At 37.9% G+C, this 12,122-nt stretch overlaps 1 protein-coding gene across 1 annotated transcript in view; it reads left to right on the top strand.

The window, feature by feature from the left end:
- The window catches only part of PGM2 (phosphoglucomutase 2), a 33,788-nt gene extending 23,278 nt beyond the window's left edge, over positions 1-10,510 (top strand). Inside the window, exons 12-14 of the mRNA XM_070506053.1 lie at positions 783-972; positions 4,686-4,819; positions 9,526-10,510. Coding sequence (XP_070362154.1) covers positions 783-972; positions 4,686-4,819; positions 9,526-9,628 — 427 coding nt within the window. The 3' untranslated portion in view covers positions 9,629-10,510. The remainder of the gene's footprint in view (positions 1-782; positions 973-4,685; positions 4,820-9,525) is intronic.
- Positions 10,511-12,122: the final 1,612 nt, after the last annotated feature.

Genomic DNA, 12,122 nt, shown 5'->3' with positions numbered 1-12,122 from the left:
TGAATGCTCTTACTTTAGCTATGAATTGTTCCTTATGAAAACTAAGTAAGAGATCACTTTTTCCTTTTGATGCTTAACCACTTAGTAGTATTACCATTTGTGATTGCATTAATCCTTAACAAATGAGAACATTAGTCATGGAAATGGTGAATTGAAGAATGTGATTTTCAGTGTCTGAGGTCAAAAAAGATTAAATGTGTTCATGAAACATCTGTTTAGTCTTTAACTTCATTGCTCAGCTCTGCCTTTGTAGTGCAGAAACAGCCGGGGACAATACATAATGTAATGGGTGTGGGGTGGCTGTGTTCCAGTAGATCTTTTACTTACAAATACAGGCCGAAGGCCAGGCAGCAGTTTGGCCATCCCTGGGGGAGATTATTGTACCTTTTTTCAATGTTAAATTATCCCTTTGAAGCTAGTCATGGTTATTTCATTTAGTTTAGAATATAATGGTTGATACATAGTGTATGTGCACCATGTGGAATTATATTTTCCCATTTTGCATTTCTTTTTTTGTTGAGATATAATTAACATAGAACGTTATATTAGCTTCAGGTGTACAGTGTAATTATTTGATAATTGTATATATTGCAGATTGATCACCACCATAAGTCTAGTTAACATCCATCACCACACATGGTTACAAATTTTTTTCTTGTGATGAGAACTTTTAAGGTCTATTTTCTTAGCAACCTTCAAATATACAATACAGTATTATTAATTCTAGTCACCGTGCTGTGTATTATATCCTCATGACCTATTTTATTATTTTGTTTTGAAAGGTATGGCTACCATATTACCAAAGCTTCATATTTTATCTGCTATGATCAAGACACCATTAAAAAATTGTTTGAAAACCTTAGAAACTACGATGGGAAGAATAATTATCCAAAAACTTGTGGCAGATTTGAAATTTCTGGCGTTAGGGACCTTACAACTGGCTATGATGATAGCCAGCCTGATAAAAAAGCTGTAAGTAATGTCTACTTTTGTCAAACTCTTCTCTTTACCTTCTATTATACTCTGAATAGCTAACTTATTTAATCATATAATTAATTGAAGCTGATTTTAGGCATGTAGGCATTACTTTAAATTAGCTATAAAAATACATAGAAAGTTAAAAATCTTGCGTTAGAACTAAAAGCATTGTCACTGGTCATCTAAGCCAACACTGTCATTTAACACACTAGGAAATAAACACTCAGAAGTGCAGGATCTGCCTGCAGTCACACAGCTAGTTGGTGATGGTCTGGGTCGAAACTGGGTCTTCTGACTCCGGATCCAGCTTTTCCTCTCTCTCTCAGCAGTTCTTGAACTTGAGCAAGCATCAGAATCACCTGGCTGCCTGGTTAAAAGACCAAGTGCCGCGCAGCCCACCCCTGGCGTTTCTGATTAAGTAGATCTGGGGGGGCGGGGGCCAAGTATTTGCCTTTCTGACAAGTTCCAGCTGGTGCTGATGCTACTGGTCCACACTTGGAAAACCACAGTTTGCTTTCCCGCTAGTTTTATGCGACTGTCTGAATGTATGGCAGCTGTTAGCTGTAAAGCATGAGTTTGTGTTCTTCACAACATGTGGATTCCCCACTGGAGTCACAAGAAGGCTCAAATATGGCAGAAGAGTATCATTAACCATGGCAGGGGGAAGGGAAGGAGAGTAAGAATCTCAATGTTAGACATTTTCTTTGATATTTACCTTCTTATATGTTTTTATTTTCAACTGCTCACAATATAGTTGAAAAGACAATAGTATTAAAAGGGTTGTGATGAAACCATGGCAGTTGTAATCCCTACCATCTCATTGCCATGTGCCGAGGCAGCCACTGTCCCCCTCAGTTGTCTCTCCTGGTATTTACCACCAAATTTCTAAATAATGTGCTCATATGGTAACGTGTGGACTTATCAGTGTTGGGCTTTATTAATTTTCTATTATAAAGATAAGGATTTAGTTCTTACACGACCCACATCCACTATTCCCCCTGCTCCCCTAACCTCAAAATGCATTTATACCACAACTTTTGGTGACATCAGATCCCGTGCTTGTATGATTATAATTAGTAGCTATTGTTTCCTGCTTAGTTAAGTAGTGTACTTCGATTGGGTTCCCCTGATTTGTATAAAAAATTATTTTTCCCAGCATTAATAGTTGCTTTGTTCTTTTTTTTTTAAAGATTGGCACCTGAGCTAACATCTGTTGCCAGTCTTCTTTTTTTCTTTATTCTCCCCAAAGCCCCCCAGTACGTAGTTGTATATTCTAGTCGTAGGTCTTTCTGATTGTGCTGTGTGGGACGCCACCTCAGCATGGCTTTATGAGCGGTGCCATGTCCACACCCAGGATCCAAACCGGTGAAACCCTGGGCCACCGAAACGGAGTGCGTGAACTTAACCACTCGGCCACGGGGCTGGCCCTGCTTTGCTCTTTCTTTTGGCTCGATTTCTCTAACTGTCACCAGTTCTTCCCACGTCCTTCAAATACCTTTCAGTAGGGTTTTCCACCTGGTCCAATAGTTCAGCTATTCTATCGGTTCCATTTTGTTTCAGTGACCTCCCCCCTGGTCCCTCCATCCGGCAGGGCCAGCTCCTCTCTGGGTTGGGTGCACAGTGTCATTATGGGAGTGCCCTTCTCCACTCACTGGGGTTGAGGCCTTTGCTCCTGGACCCAATGACTTCCTCTTTTTTATATTTATTTTCCTAAATCACACCCTCTAGTAGCATCCTAAGAAAAAGTGAATGGGAGGTAAATTTTTGGAGGCCTTAGGTCTAAAGATGTCTTATTCTACCCTCACACTTTATTGACTCCCAGGTTTAAAAGCATCACTCATTATTGTTTAGTTTCCAGTGTGGCTGTTGAGCAGTCATTCATTCATTCAGGACCTAGTGAGCCTACAGTGTGCAGCATCCAAGGATGTTGATGTCGTACTTACTCAGTCCTTTCCTTGCAACTTGTTTATTTCTCTATGGGAAGGTTTTAGGAACTTTCCACTAAACTTTGGGTTCTGTAATTTTAGTGATGTACTTTAGTATGGGTCTCTTTTCGTTCATTTTTCTAGACGGTTGGTGGGTCTTTGTTGATCTGTAGAATCAGTTCTTTCAGTTCTGAGAAATTTTCTTGATTTTGTGTCAAAGAAGGAGGCTGGGCAGTTTTCACCTGCATTTTCTCTTCTCCATTGTCTGCATTTCCTGCTCTGCCTTTCCTGACAACTTCTTAGTTAGATGCTGGCTCTCCAGGACCAATACTCTGCTTTCCATGTTTCTTTCTTTCCTATTGTCCGTCTGTATCTTCTTGTCCTACTTTTGGGGAGATTTTCTCAACATTAACTTTCAGTGCTTCTGTTGAGTATTTATTTCAGTTCTTATTCTCTAGTTTATTAAAAATAACATCCTATTCTTATTTCATGTAGATAATATCTCAGTTCTCTTGAGGATATTAATTATAGCTTTTTGAAAATGTAGATCTTTTTTCCTCTGTATTGTCTTTATTTCCTCCAAGTTTTTTGTTTGTTTGTTTTGGAATTTGTCTTGTATCTCATGTCTTTTCCCCAACGTCTAGTGATCCTTAATTGTTCTTTGGGCACTAAAAAGCTGGTTGGAAGCTCTGTGTACAACCACAAGCCTTGTCAACTGCACACTTCACTCTATGGAGACTGGGTATCAAATTAACGTTTATATGGGGGCTTCCATCTGGGGAGGCCTGACTCTCACCCTCATCTCCCACCTGAGGGCTGTAAGTTGGGCTGCTGAGGCCCCAGAAGCAGTGGAGAGGTGCAGGGGCATGGCGGAGGAGTGCTAGCCTTCAGTGTGGACTCTGGCTTACTCTCTGTCTTCACCATACTCTGCCCTCCACGATGCCTCCTGTCCCCAGCTCCTGAGCCTTTCTGGTTCAGTTATACTAGAGATTTAAACCATCCCCTGATGAGGTGGTTTGGTGACTGCGTGGGCAGAGGGTGAGGATCTGGGCAGGCCTCATAGCTCCATTCAAATCCTACCTTTGTCTCGCCCCTGCCCTTTGCAGTCCCTGCTGCCTCCAGGTAGTGAGCTTTGCCAGAGTTCTGCCGAGCACCTTGACCGGTTCTTGTCTGTCTCCTGCAGATGCTCAGCTGTCATTGTCCTCATTCCATCAGATCAGTTCTGCTCCTCCATCTGTTTTCTGGCTTCTAGCATTAGTTGGCAACCCCATCAACTGCTGTTTCCTCTTTTCTTCTTTGCCCTTGTGTTTTTTTTTTTTTACTTCTATCATTTTAGTGGAGTTGGGGGAGCAGTCAGCTATGAATACATCCTCCAGAAGCTTTATCTTACACAAAAAAAAGTCTATGGAGAGATTCTCTCCATAGACTTTTTTTTTGCAAAGTGAAATAAGGTCTAGTGTTGTGGGGGGTTTTTTTTGTAATGTATTATTAATCATTCAAATTATTTTCTTATGAAGTCTAGTAAAACTTTAGTAGCTTTAATTAGTAGAACCAGGGAAGTAAAAAACTAGTATATAAAGTTACTTAATTTTTTACAAATCGCCTTATTATAATTATTTAGTATTTCATTCATATGGAGTACATTTTTTGATTTCCTCAAAAATGTTCTTTTCTAACCAATGTGTTTGGCATTTCTTTTCATGCTTATCCAGGGGAAAATAGTTAGACTAGAACAGTTTATGTTCCTATTTAACTTTATAACGTTTGTAAATTAATTCCTAGGTCCTCCCTACTAGTAAAAGCAGCCAAATGATCACCTTTACCTTTGCTAATGGAGGCGTGGCCACCATGCGGACCAGTGGGACAGAGCCCAAAATCAAGTACTATTCAGAGCTGTGTGCCCCCCCTGGAAATAGGTATGATGTGTGTGGCAGCTGCTGTCATTTTTAGTCTCCAACGTCCTAATTGGTTCAATTCAAATGCTAAGTAAAACATTTCATCTTTCCGATACGTAGTTCAATTAGGAAGCTTGTTGCAGGACCTGCAGCAATATCGTGATCGTAAGAGCTGGTTGGAGTGTTCGGGGACAAGAGTGCTTGCTTCCTACTTAATTACTTATTTCTTTTCTAACTTCCTTTGTATGGAAAAATTTGATTTCTAATTTCAGTCATAGTAACAAAATTTCCTTTTTCTAGTACTTTTTATTTGAAGCTAGGACCAATGCGTTTTTCTCTTTTTCTCCATACCTCTGACAGAATAAATTAAAATCCATTGCACACGCATTCAGCAAATATCTCTGAGCACCTATTGTGCATAAGTCTGTGCTGGGTCCTGGTGGGGATAAAGAGCCCTATCAAAAAGAGTCCTTGCCACCAAAGAACTGATGGTCTGGTAGCTTCAGAATCATGTTTTTGTGATCTTGGGTTGGAGTTGGTCATTTTCCAACAACCGTAACACGTGTAGTTAGCACGTGTAAATATGGTTTTGCATACCTATTTAACACTCAGTTAACTAGCACTCCCTATTCAGAAGGCAGTTAAGAATGAGGTAGTATTTTTTTTAAAGGTGAATTAAGTCAACACAGTTCAGTAGAAATAAAATGTGAGCCACGTATGCAATTGGAAATTTTCTGCTAGACACATTTTTAAATATAGTCATGTGCTGCATAACAATGTTTTGGTCAATGACAGACCACATATGTGACAGTGGTCCCATAAGATTAGAACCATACAGCCTAGGTGTGTAGTAGGCTGTGCGATCTAGGTTTGTGTAAGTACACTCTATGATGTGCACACGATGACCGAATTGCCTGATGACTCATTTCTCAGAACATATCCCTGTCGTTAAGTGACACGTGACTGTAATGAAAAGAAATAGGTAAAATTATTATTATTATTATTATTTTCGTTTGGTGAGGAAGACTGGCCCTGAGCTAACATCTGTACCAATCTTCCTCTATTTTGTATATGAGATGCTGCGACACAGCATGGCTTGATGAATGATGTGTAGGTCTGTGCCCAGGATTCGAACCAGTGAACCCCAGGCCACAGAAGCAGAGTGTGTGAATTTAACCACTATGCCACTGGGTGGCCCCATAAAATTAATTTTAATAATATGTTTTATAACTTAGAATATTAAAATATTATCATTACAACATATAATCCACATAAAAATTATTAATGAGATCTTTCACTTTTTTCCACAGTGTCTTTATTTTATACTTACCACATATCTCAATTCAAATGCTAAATTTTTTCAGAAATACTTGATCTGTATTTAGAGTTCATTAAATTTACACTTGAAAAAGCAGATTTTAATACCTAGGTTGCTCCAAAAGTACCTGTTTTCCAATAACTGAATCAAACGTTAGTTTTAAATTTGAATTTTAACTAAGTAAACTTTTATTAAATTAAAAATTCAGTTCCTCAGTTGCACTCCACATTTCAAGCGCTCCATAGCTGCAGGTGGCTAATGGCTACTGCAGAAGACAGCACGGGTCTAGGTAGTTGTTAGAACATACATAAACCAAAGCTCTGCTCACAGAGGAGTTTTTCTGACCTTGTGAATCAAATTTGCACCACGTGGAAATAAAAGCAGAGGAAAATTTTTGAGCTTCTTAAATCGGCAAGCCAACAGGCAGATTAAATGTAGCAAATTAGAGCAGTAAGGAAAGAATTGTTACAGGTAGACTTTTCTTAGGCAGACAGAAGGGAGTCCTGGTAGCAAAGGAAGAAATGTTAGAGCAAAACAAAACTATAAAACATGGATACAAGGACTCCTTATGTTCACCCTTCCGCCAGTTTATCATGGGGCGATGGCGTTCCACACCCAAATGGGCCCTGGTTCTTCTGAATAAGAGCACCAGGCCAACTGTCAAAGTCATGACGGTGGCCCTCAGACCTCACGATCTTCAAACATATTGAAGAAATCATGGCACTGTGGAAGAAATTTTGCTATGGATTCCCATTTAAAACCTTTTTGTGCTCAAAGGCAAAAACTCAACTATTAAGCAACTTCAACAAACACATAAAATAGCTCATTTTTCTACATGTTCTGTATTACGAACATTTTATTGTAATATTGTGCATGTATCAATCTTTCCATCTGTGTTACATAATAAGCTATTTGTTACTATATTGAGTATGGTTTTTCATTGATGTTTTTGGTAATTCTCCTTAGTACTTTTCATATTTCTACATCTCATTCTTTTGAAAACGAGTGGACATTAGTCCAATTTAAAGATGTTTTCTCTACATATTTGTCTTTTCTTTTTCATTATCTTGTGAAAATGTATCTAATATTTCAGAAAACTTTCCTTTATAATAACAATACTATTTAATGTTTAAGGACTTACAGTATTTACATTTTTCACGTGGCTTATTGAGTGGACTTGAATTCAAATATTAATTCATAAATTGCTGAAAATAGTTTGAAAAATTGTCCTTTTATTATATTCACTGAAATGCTGCTTGCATTTATTAAATGGGACCTTGGGTAGCAGGCCAGTCAGTGGATCTGCTGTCTGTGCTCAGGCAAGTCAGCACACCTAACGCACAGCGGCAATAAAGCCCTGGCTGAGCTTTCCTTATTTTCGGATAACCTTAAATATTATTAATATATTTTATATCATGAACATCATTGATTCATAGAATTCCACAACTTACTAATCCTTTAGAATGGAAAATCCTTTCAAGTATAAGTCTTGCTTTTAAAAAATATTTTTGTTGGGGTAAATGTCTTTAGTTTTCTCCAACTTTTTATTTTGAAAAATTTCAAACCTACAGAAATGTTGAAATAATAGCGAAGCAAATACCCACATACCCTTTACTTGGACCAGGGATTGGCAAACTTTCAGTAAAGAGCCACGTAGTAAATATTTTAGGGTTTACAGATCGTATGATCTGTGTTGCAACTCCTCAGCTCTGTTGTTATAGCAGGGAAAACAGCCGTATATATAAAGGAGTGGGTGTGGCTATGTTCTAATAAAACTTTATTTGCAAAAACAGGCCACAATCTGTAGTTTGCCTACCCCAGCCTAGACTTAGAAGTATCTTGTGATTTTTGCTCTCTCTCTCCATGTATATTTTATTTGGGTTTTTTTTTTTCTTCTGAGCCATTTGAAAGAAAGCCATGGACCTAGTATGCATCTCCTAAGAACAAGGACATTCTTTTACGATCTCAAGGTTTAGATAATAATTAAACAGAGTTCTAACAGAGAAACAAACTGGTAGGAGATATATGTACACACATACGTAGATGTATAGAAAATTCACTGATGAGTTTTAGTTTTAGGTATATTGTAAAAACAAAACAAAACAATAGTTATGTGCCTTCCTGAGAACTGTTATTTTCATCAAAGCACATTTATGGGGAAGGAAAAAAAGAACTGTGTGATTCATATGTGCTTATGAAGCATAATTACCTTATATGTTACCAGTGGGGATAAAAATAATTATAATGGTAGCTACATTTATTGAGGTTTTTGGGCCAGGTTCTGTGCTAATTGCTTTATATAATTTATCTCAATCTGTACAACTCTCTTGAGAAGATGAAGTCTTTATCCCAATTTTATAAATGAGGAATCTGGGCCTTCAAGAGGCTATTTGCCCAAGGGCACACAGCTAGTAAGTAGAAGAGCCAGAATTAATGTCTGTAATAAAATGGATTGTTTTAGTTGTACTGGCTAGCTATTACAATGTAAAAATGATCTTAACTAATTGCAAGGATTGCAATTTTCATTAAAATAAAGTTTGCATATATTAAAGATGGTCAAGTATGAAGTAATGAAAGTTGGAATTGAAGGATTTAGTTTTTTTAATTCAGCTTTTTTGTCTTTAAGTACTTAGAGTAATTCACATTCTGTTAGTAGCCCAACATAGAAGCTGCTGGAAGCCTGTCTAATTACAATTATGTTTTATCTATTATCAACCTTCTAATTGTTTGCATATAAATTAGTATTTTCCACGTGCTTGAAAACTTGATTTCCTTAAAGGGATCTGGTTCCCCAGGTTCTTGTTTATACTTTAGTTGTGACCCTTTTGTTCCGGAGGTAGAATAAAAAAGATAAACCCGAGGCCTGTGAGTTTCAGGGGTGTGACTAGCGGGCCCAGTAGGCAGCTCCCGGTCTCTGTCCATTCTAGGAAGCCTTTCAGATGAGGCTGCAGCTTGGCTTCCAGTAGTTGAGGGCAGACAAGATCAGGAACATTCGTATCCTGGGAGACCGGAGACTTAGAGACGTCGTTTGTAAAAGTTCAGCAAGATGTAGTAACAGCGGGAGTCCTGAAAGTTTTCTCTGCACTAAGTACCAACGTTGTAGCTCTTGTATGGGTGCTAGGCCAAACGTTGCGTTTCTTTAAAATTCTTATGAAAAGTGCAAAGGGATAATTTAGTTTATAGTAGAAACTTGGGGAAAACTTTTGGGGAAAATAATGGATATTGTCTCACGGGAGTTTTTGTCCCAGTTAACGGATGCGTTCCCCTGCTGAAGTCGCTGGAGTTCTGTTTTGTCTGATTTAGCCCTCCTCTTAAGGTTAAATTTTAGTGTTACTTGATCAATGTGGGGAGTTAAAATATGCTTTGGAATAATCCACTCATCTGGAATTTTCTTCCCCTTATTTTCCAGTGATCCTGAGCAGCTGAAGAAAGAACTAAATGAACTAGTCAGTGCTATTGAAGAATGTTTTTTCCAGCCACAGAAGTATAACCTGCAGCCAAAGGCAGAGTGAAATATTCCAGCCTTGGGCGTAATTCCAGTTACACACAATTGAGCTGAACTTGATTTGTTAAGCAATGTTTTTGAGGGCCAAATGATTGAAGCCATCACTACAAGTATTTATATGTTTTTTAATAGACCTACATTCCTCATTGTTCTGTGTTTGATCTTTAAAGTGAATAAAGAAAAGATGGCCAAGACCTAAAAAACCAACATTCCTATTAAAAGGTTGAGCCTGGGTATTATCTGAATTAAAAAAATGAAGATTTTAAAGATAACTAACTTTCAAAAATATATTATAATTAATACGCTTTAATTAGAATAAATAAAAAATATGGCTTCTCCATAATTGTTTTTATGAATTATTGAAATAGCCAGAAAACGTATACAGTTACCAAATTCTGGGCTGTCATGTGTAGGATAGCCACTTCTTGGGTATATATATATTTACATTTGTTTACCTTTCTATCAATTGCTTATAAAGTAAAATAAATGAACAGATCAGATGTTGTGTTCATGTTTAGGGGAAATACAATTCACAGGAACCTGTAAAGTGGAGCAAAAGATACTTTAAAAAAATAAGCGTTTTTTGACCTAAAACTTTCTGGTTCTAATAATACACTGTTATACATTGTATATATGCTAGGAAAAAACAGCTTAACCATCTTTGTTCAATGTGTTAACATTCATTTTATCTCTTTAAATCCTGAATCAAACAATTGACTGTTGGAAACTTGCAAAGTACTTTTTGTCTAGTCTTTGCTGTAGTGCAATTTAATGTAATTCTTGGTCGTGAGGCAGCAGGGACTAGAGGCAATAACTATTTACCTGACTGTAATGTTTTTGCCTTGCTTCTACGTGATTAAAATCTAAAACCGGACTTTATTATAATAGATATCCTTTTCCAGGTTTATTATTTAATCTGTGCCTTCTGCCCTCCTCATAAGCGATGGCCTTATAACCTTCCAGAATGACTGCCATTGAGTACCCCTGAGCTAGGACCAAGCTGTTCTTTATATACTTTATATATTTTATATGATTTTCTATTTTTAAAGCAAATGATTACCGATTATTATTATTATTATTCTTAACCTAAATGGTTATTAACAGTTTCAGAACAATGAAAAATGACAATACGATTGATAATGTTTTCTAAAGTAAAGGAAAAAAGGTTTTTATATCTTAGTGATACATAGTTTGTGCCCTACCAGAACTCTTAAACCTGCAATATTCGATAGATTCTAGCAGCTGCTTCATTGTAGAAGCTATATTTATTTTTGCTTTATACTGTTTTCTAGTCTCAAACTGTATTCTGAAAAAAATGTTAGCACTGTGTCCTCTCTACAAAGAGTTTTTTACCTCAGTTGTAGGTTCACAGTACAATTGAGAGGAAGGTGCAGAGATTTCCCATATGTCCCCTGGCCCCACACACGCACAGCCTCCCCCATTGCCAACATCCCCCTTGAGTGGTACATTTGTTAAAAGTGATGAACCTGCATTGATACATTATTATCACCCAAACTGTGGAGACAGTAAAAGGTCATTGTTTGTCAGGGTTAAGGGGGTAAGGAGGGCTAAATAGGCGGAACAGAGGATTTTCAGGGCAGTGAAAATACTGCATATGATACTGTAATAGTGAATACGTGTTTTTAAACATTTGTCCAAATTTTTAGAACGTACAACACCAAGAGTGAACCCTAATGTAAACTGTGGACTTTGGGTGATAATTTTGTTATTTTTAAAATGAAGAAATGTCACTAAATGGTCTCAGAGGTCATTTCATGCTGCAGGTCTTTAAATTATGTGGAAATCCATAAAGGGCACTATCCGCAACAATAAATCATTGGCGATTCTCTTGGGCAGAATGCTCAACCAGCCCTCTTAGAAGACCTAAGATCTGAGATAGGAAGAAAAATACTTTGTACCAAAGAGGGGCAGCCTTGTGTTCATAGCGCGCCTTGTCTTGCAGCCTGAAAGGGGTGTGTGCTGAAACTAGGGGCAAGCAGGGCAGAACCACGTGGCCTGCAGATGCCAGGAAGATGTTTTGCAGGGGAGTAAGGCGTGATGAGGAGTGAGCGCAGGCACGGCAGTCCCTCTGCGTGCTAACAGCTAAACCTGCTGGGGGAATGCTGTCCAATTTGAGTGTAGAGGTGACAGCCCATTTTCTTTCGGTTCCTGGAAAGAACAAATCCCAAGTGAAGTCTGAGAGACTGACTTGCAGGAGAAAATGCAGGCCAACTGTTTTTTTTTTTTTCTCTTTGTGGTCTCTCAGTGAAATAACAGCTGTTCCTCTTTCCTGTAAGAAACGTTGGGAGTGCCTCTCATTTATCTCATCAATTTACCTTAATGCTCATGCTATCGAGAGAAAGTATTGTTATTTCATGACTTTGGAAACCCATGGTTTCAATAAATGCTTTAAGTGATGGAACAAATGTGTATGTCCTACTTTGAAGGGATTTTGAAAGGATGGCATCTAAGTCATATTTGTAATTTCTACATCCTAAAAG

Source organism: Equus asinus, chromosome 3, assembly GCF_041296235.1.
Source record: "Equus asinus isolate D_3611 breed Donkey chromosome 3, EquAss-T2T_v2, whole genome shotgun sequence".
Taxonomy (NCBI): Eukaryota; Metazoa; Chordata; class Mammalia; order Perissodactyla; family Equidae; genus Equus; species Equus asinus.
The sequence above is the reverse complement of the archived record's forward strand: the minus strand, read 5'-3'. Positions and strand labels throughout refer to the sequence as shown.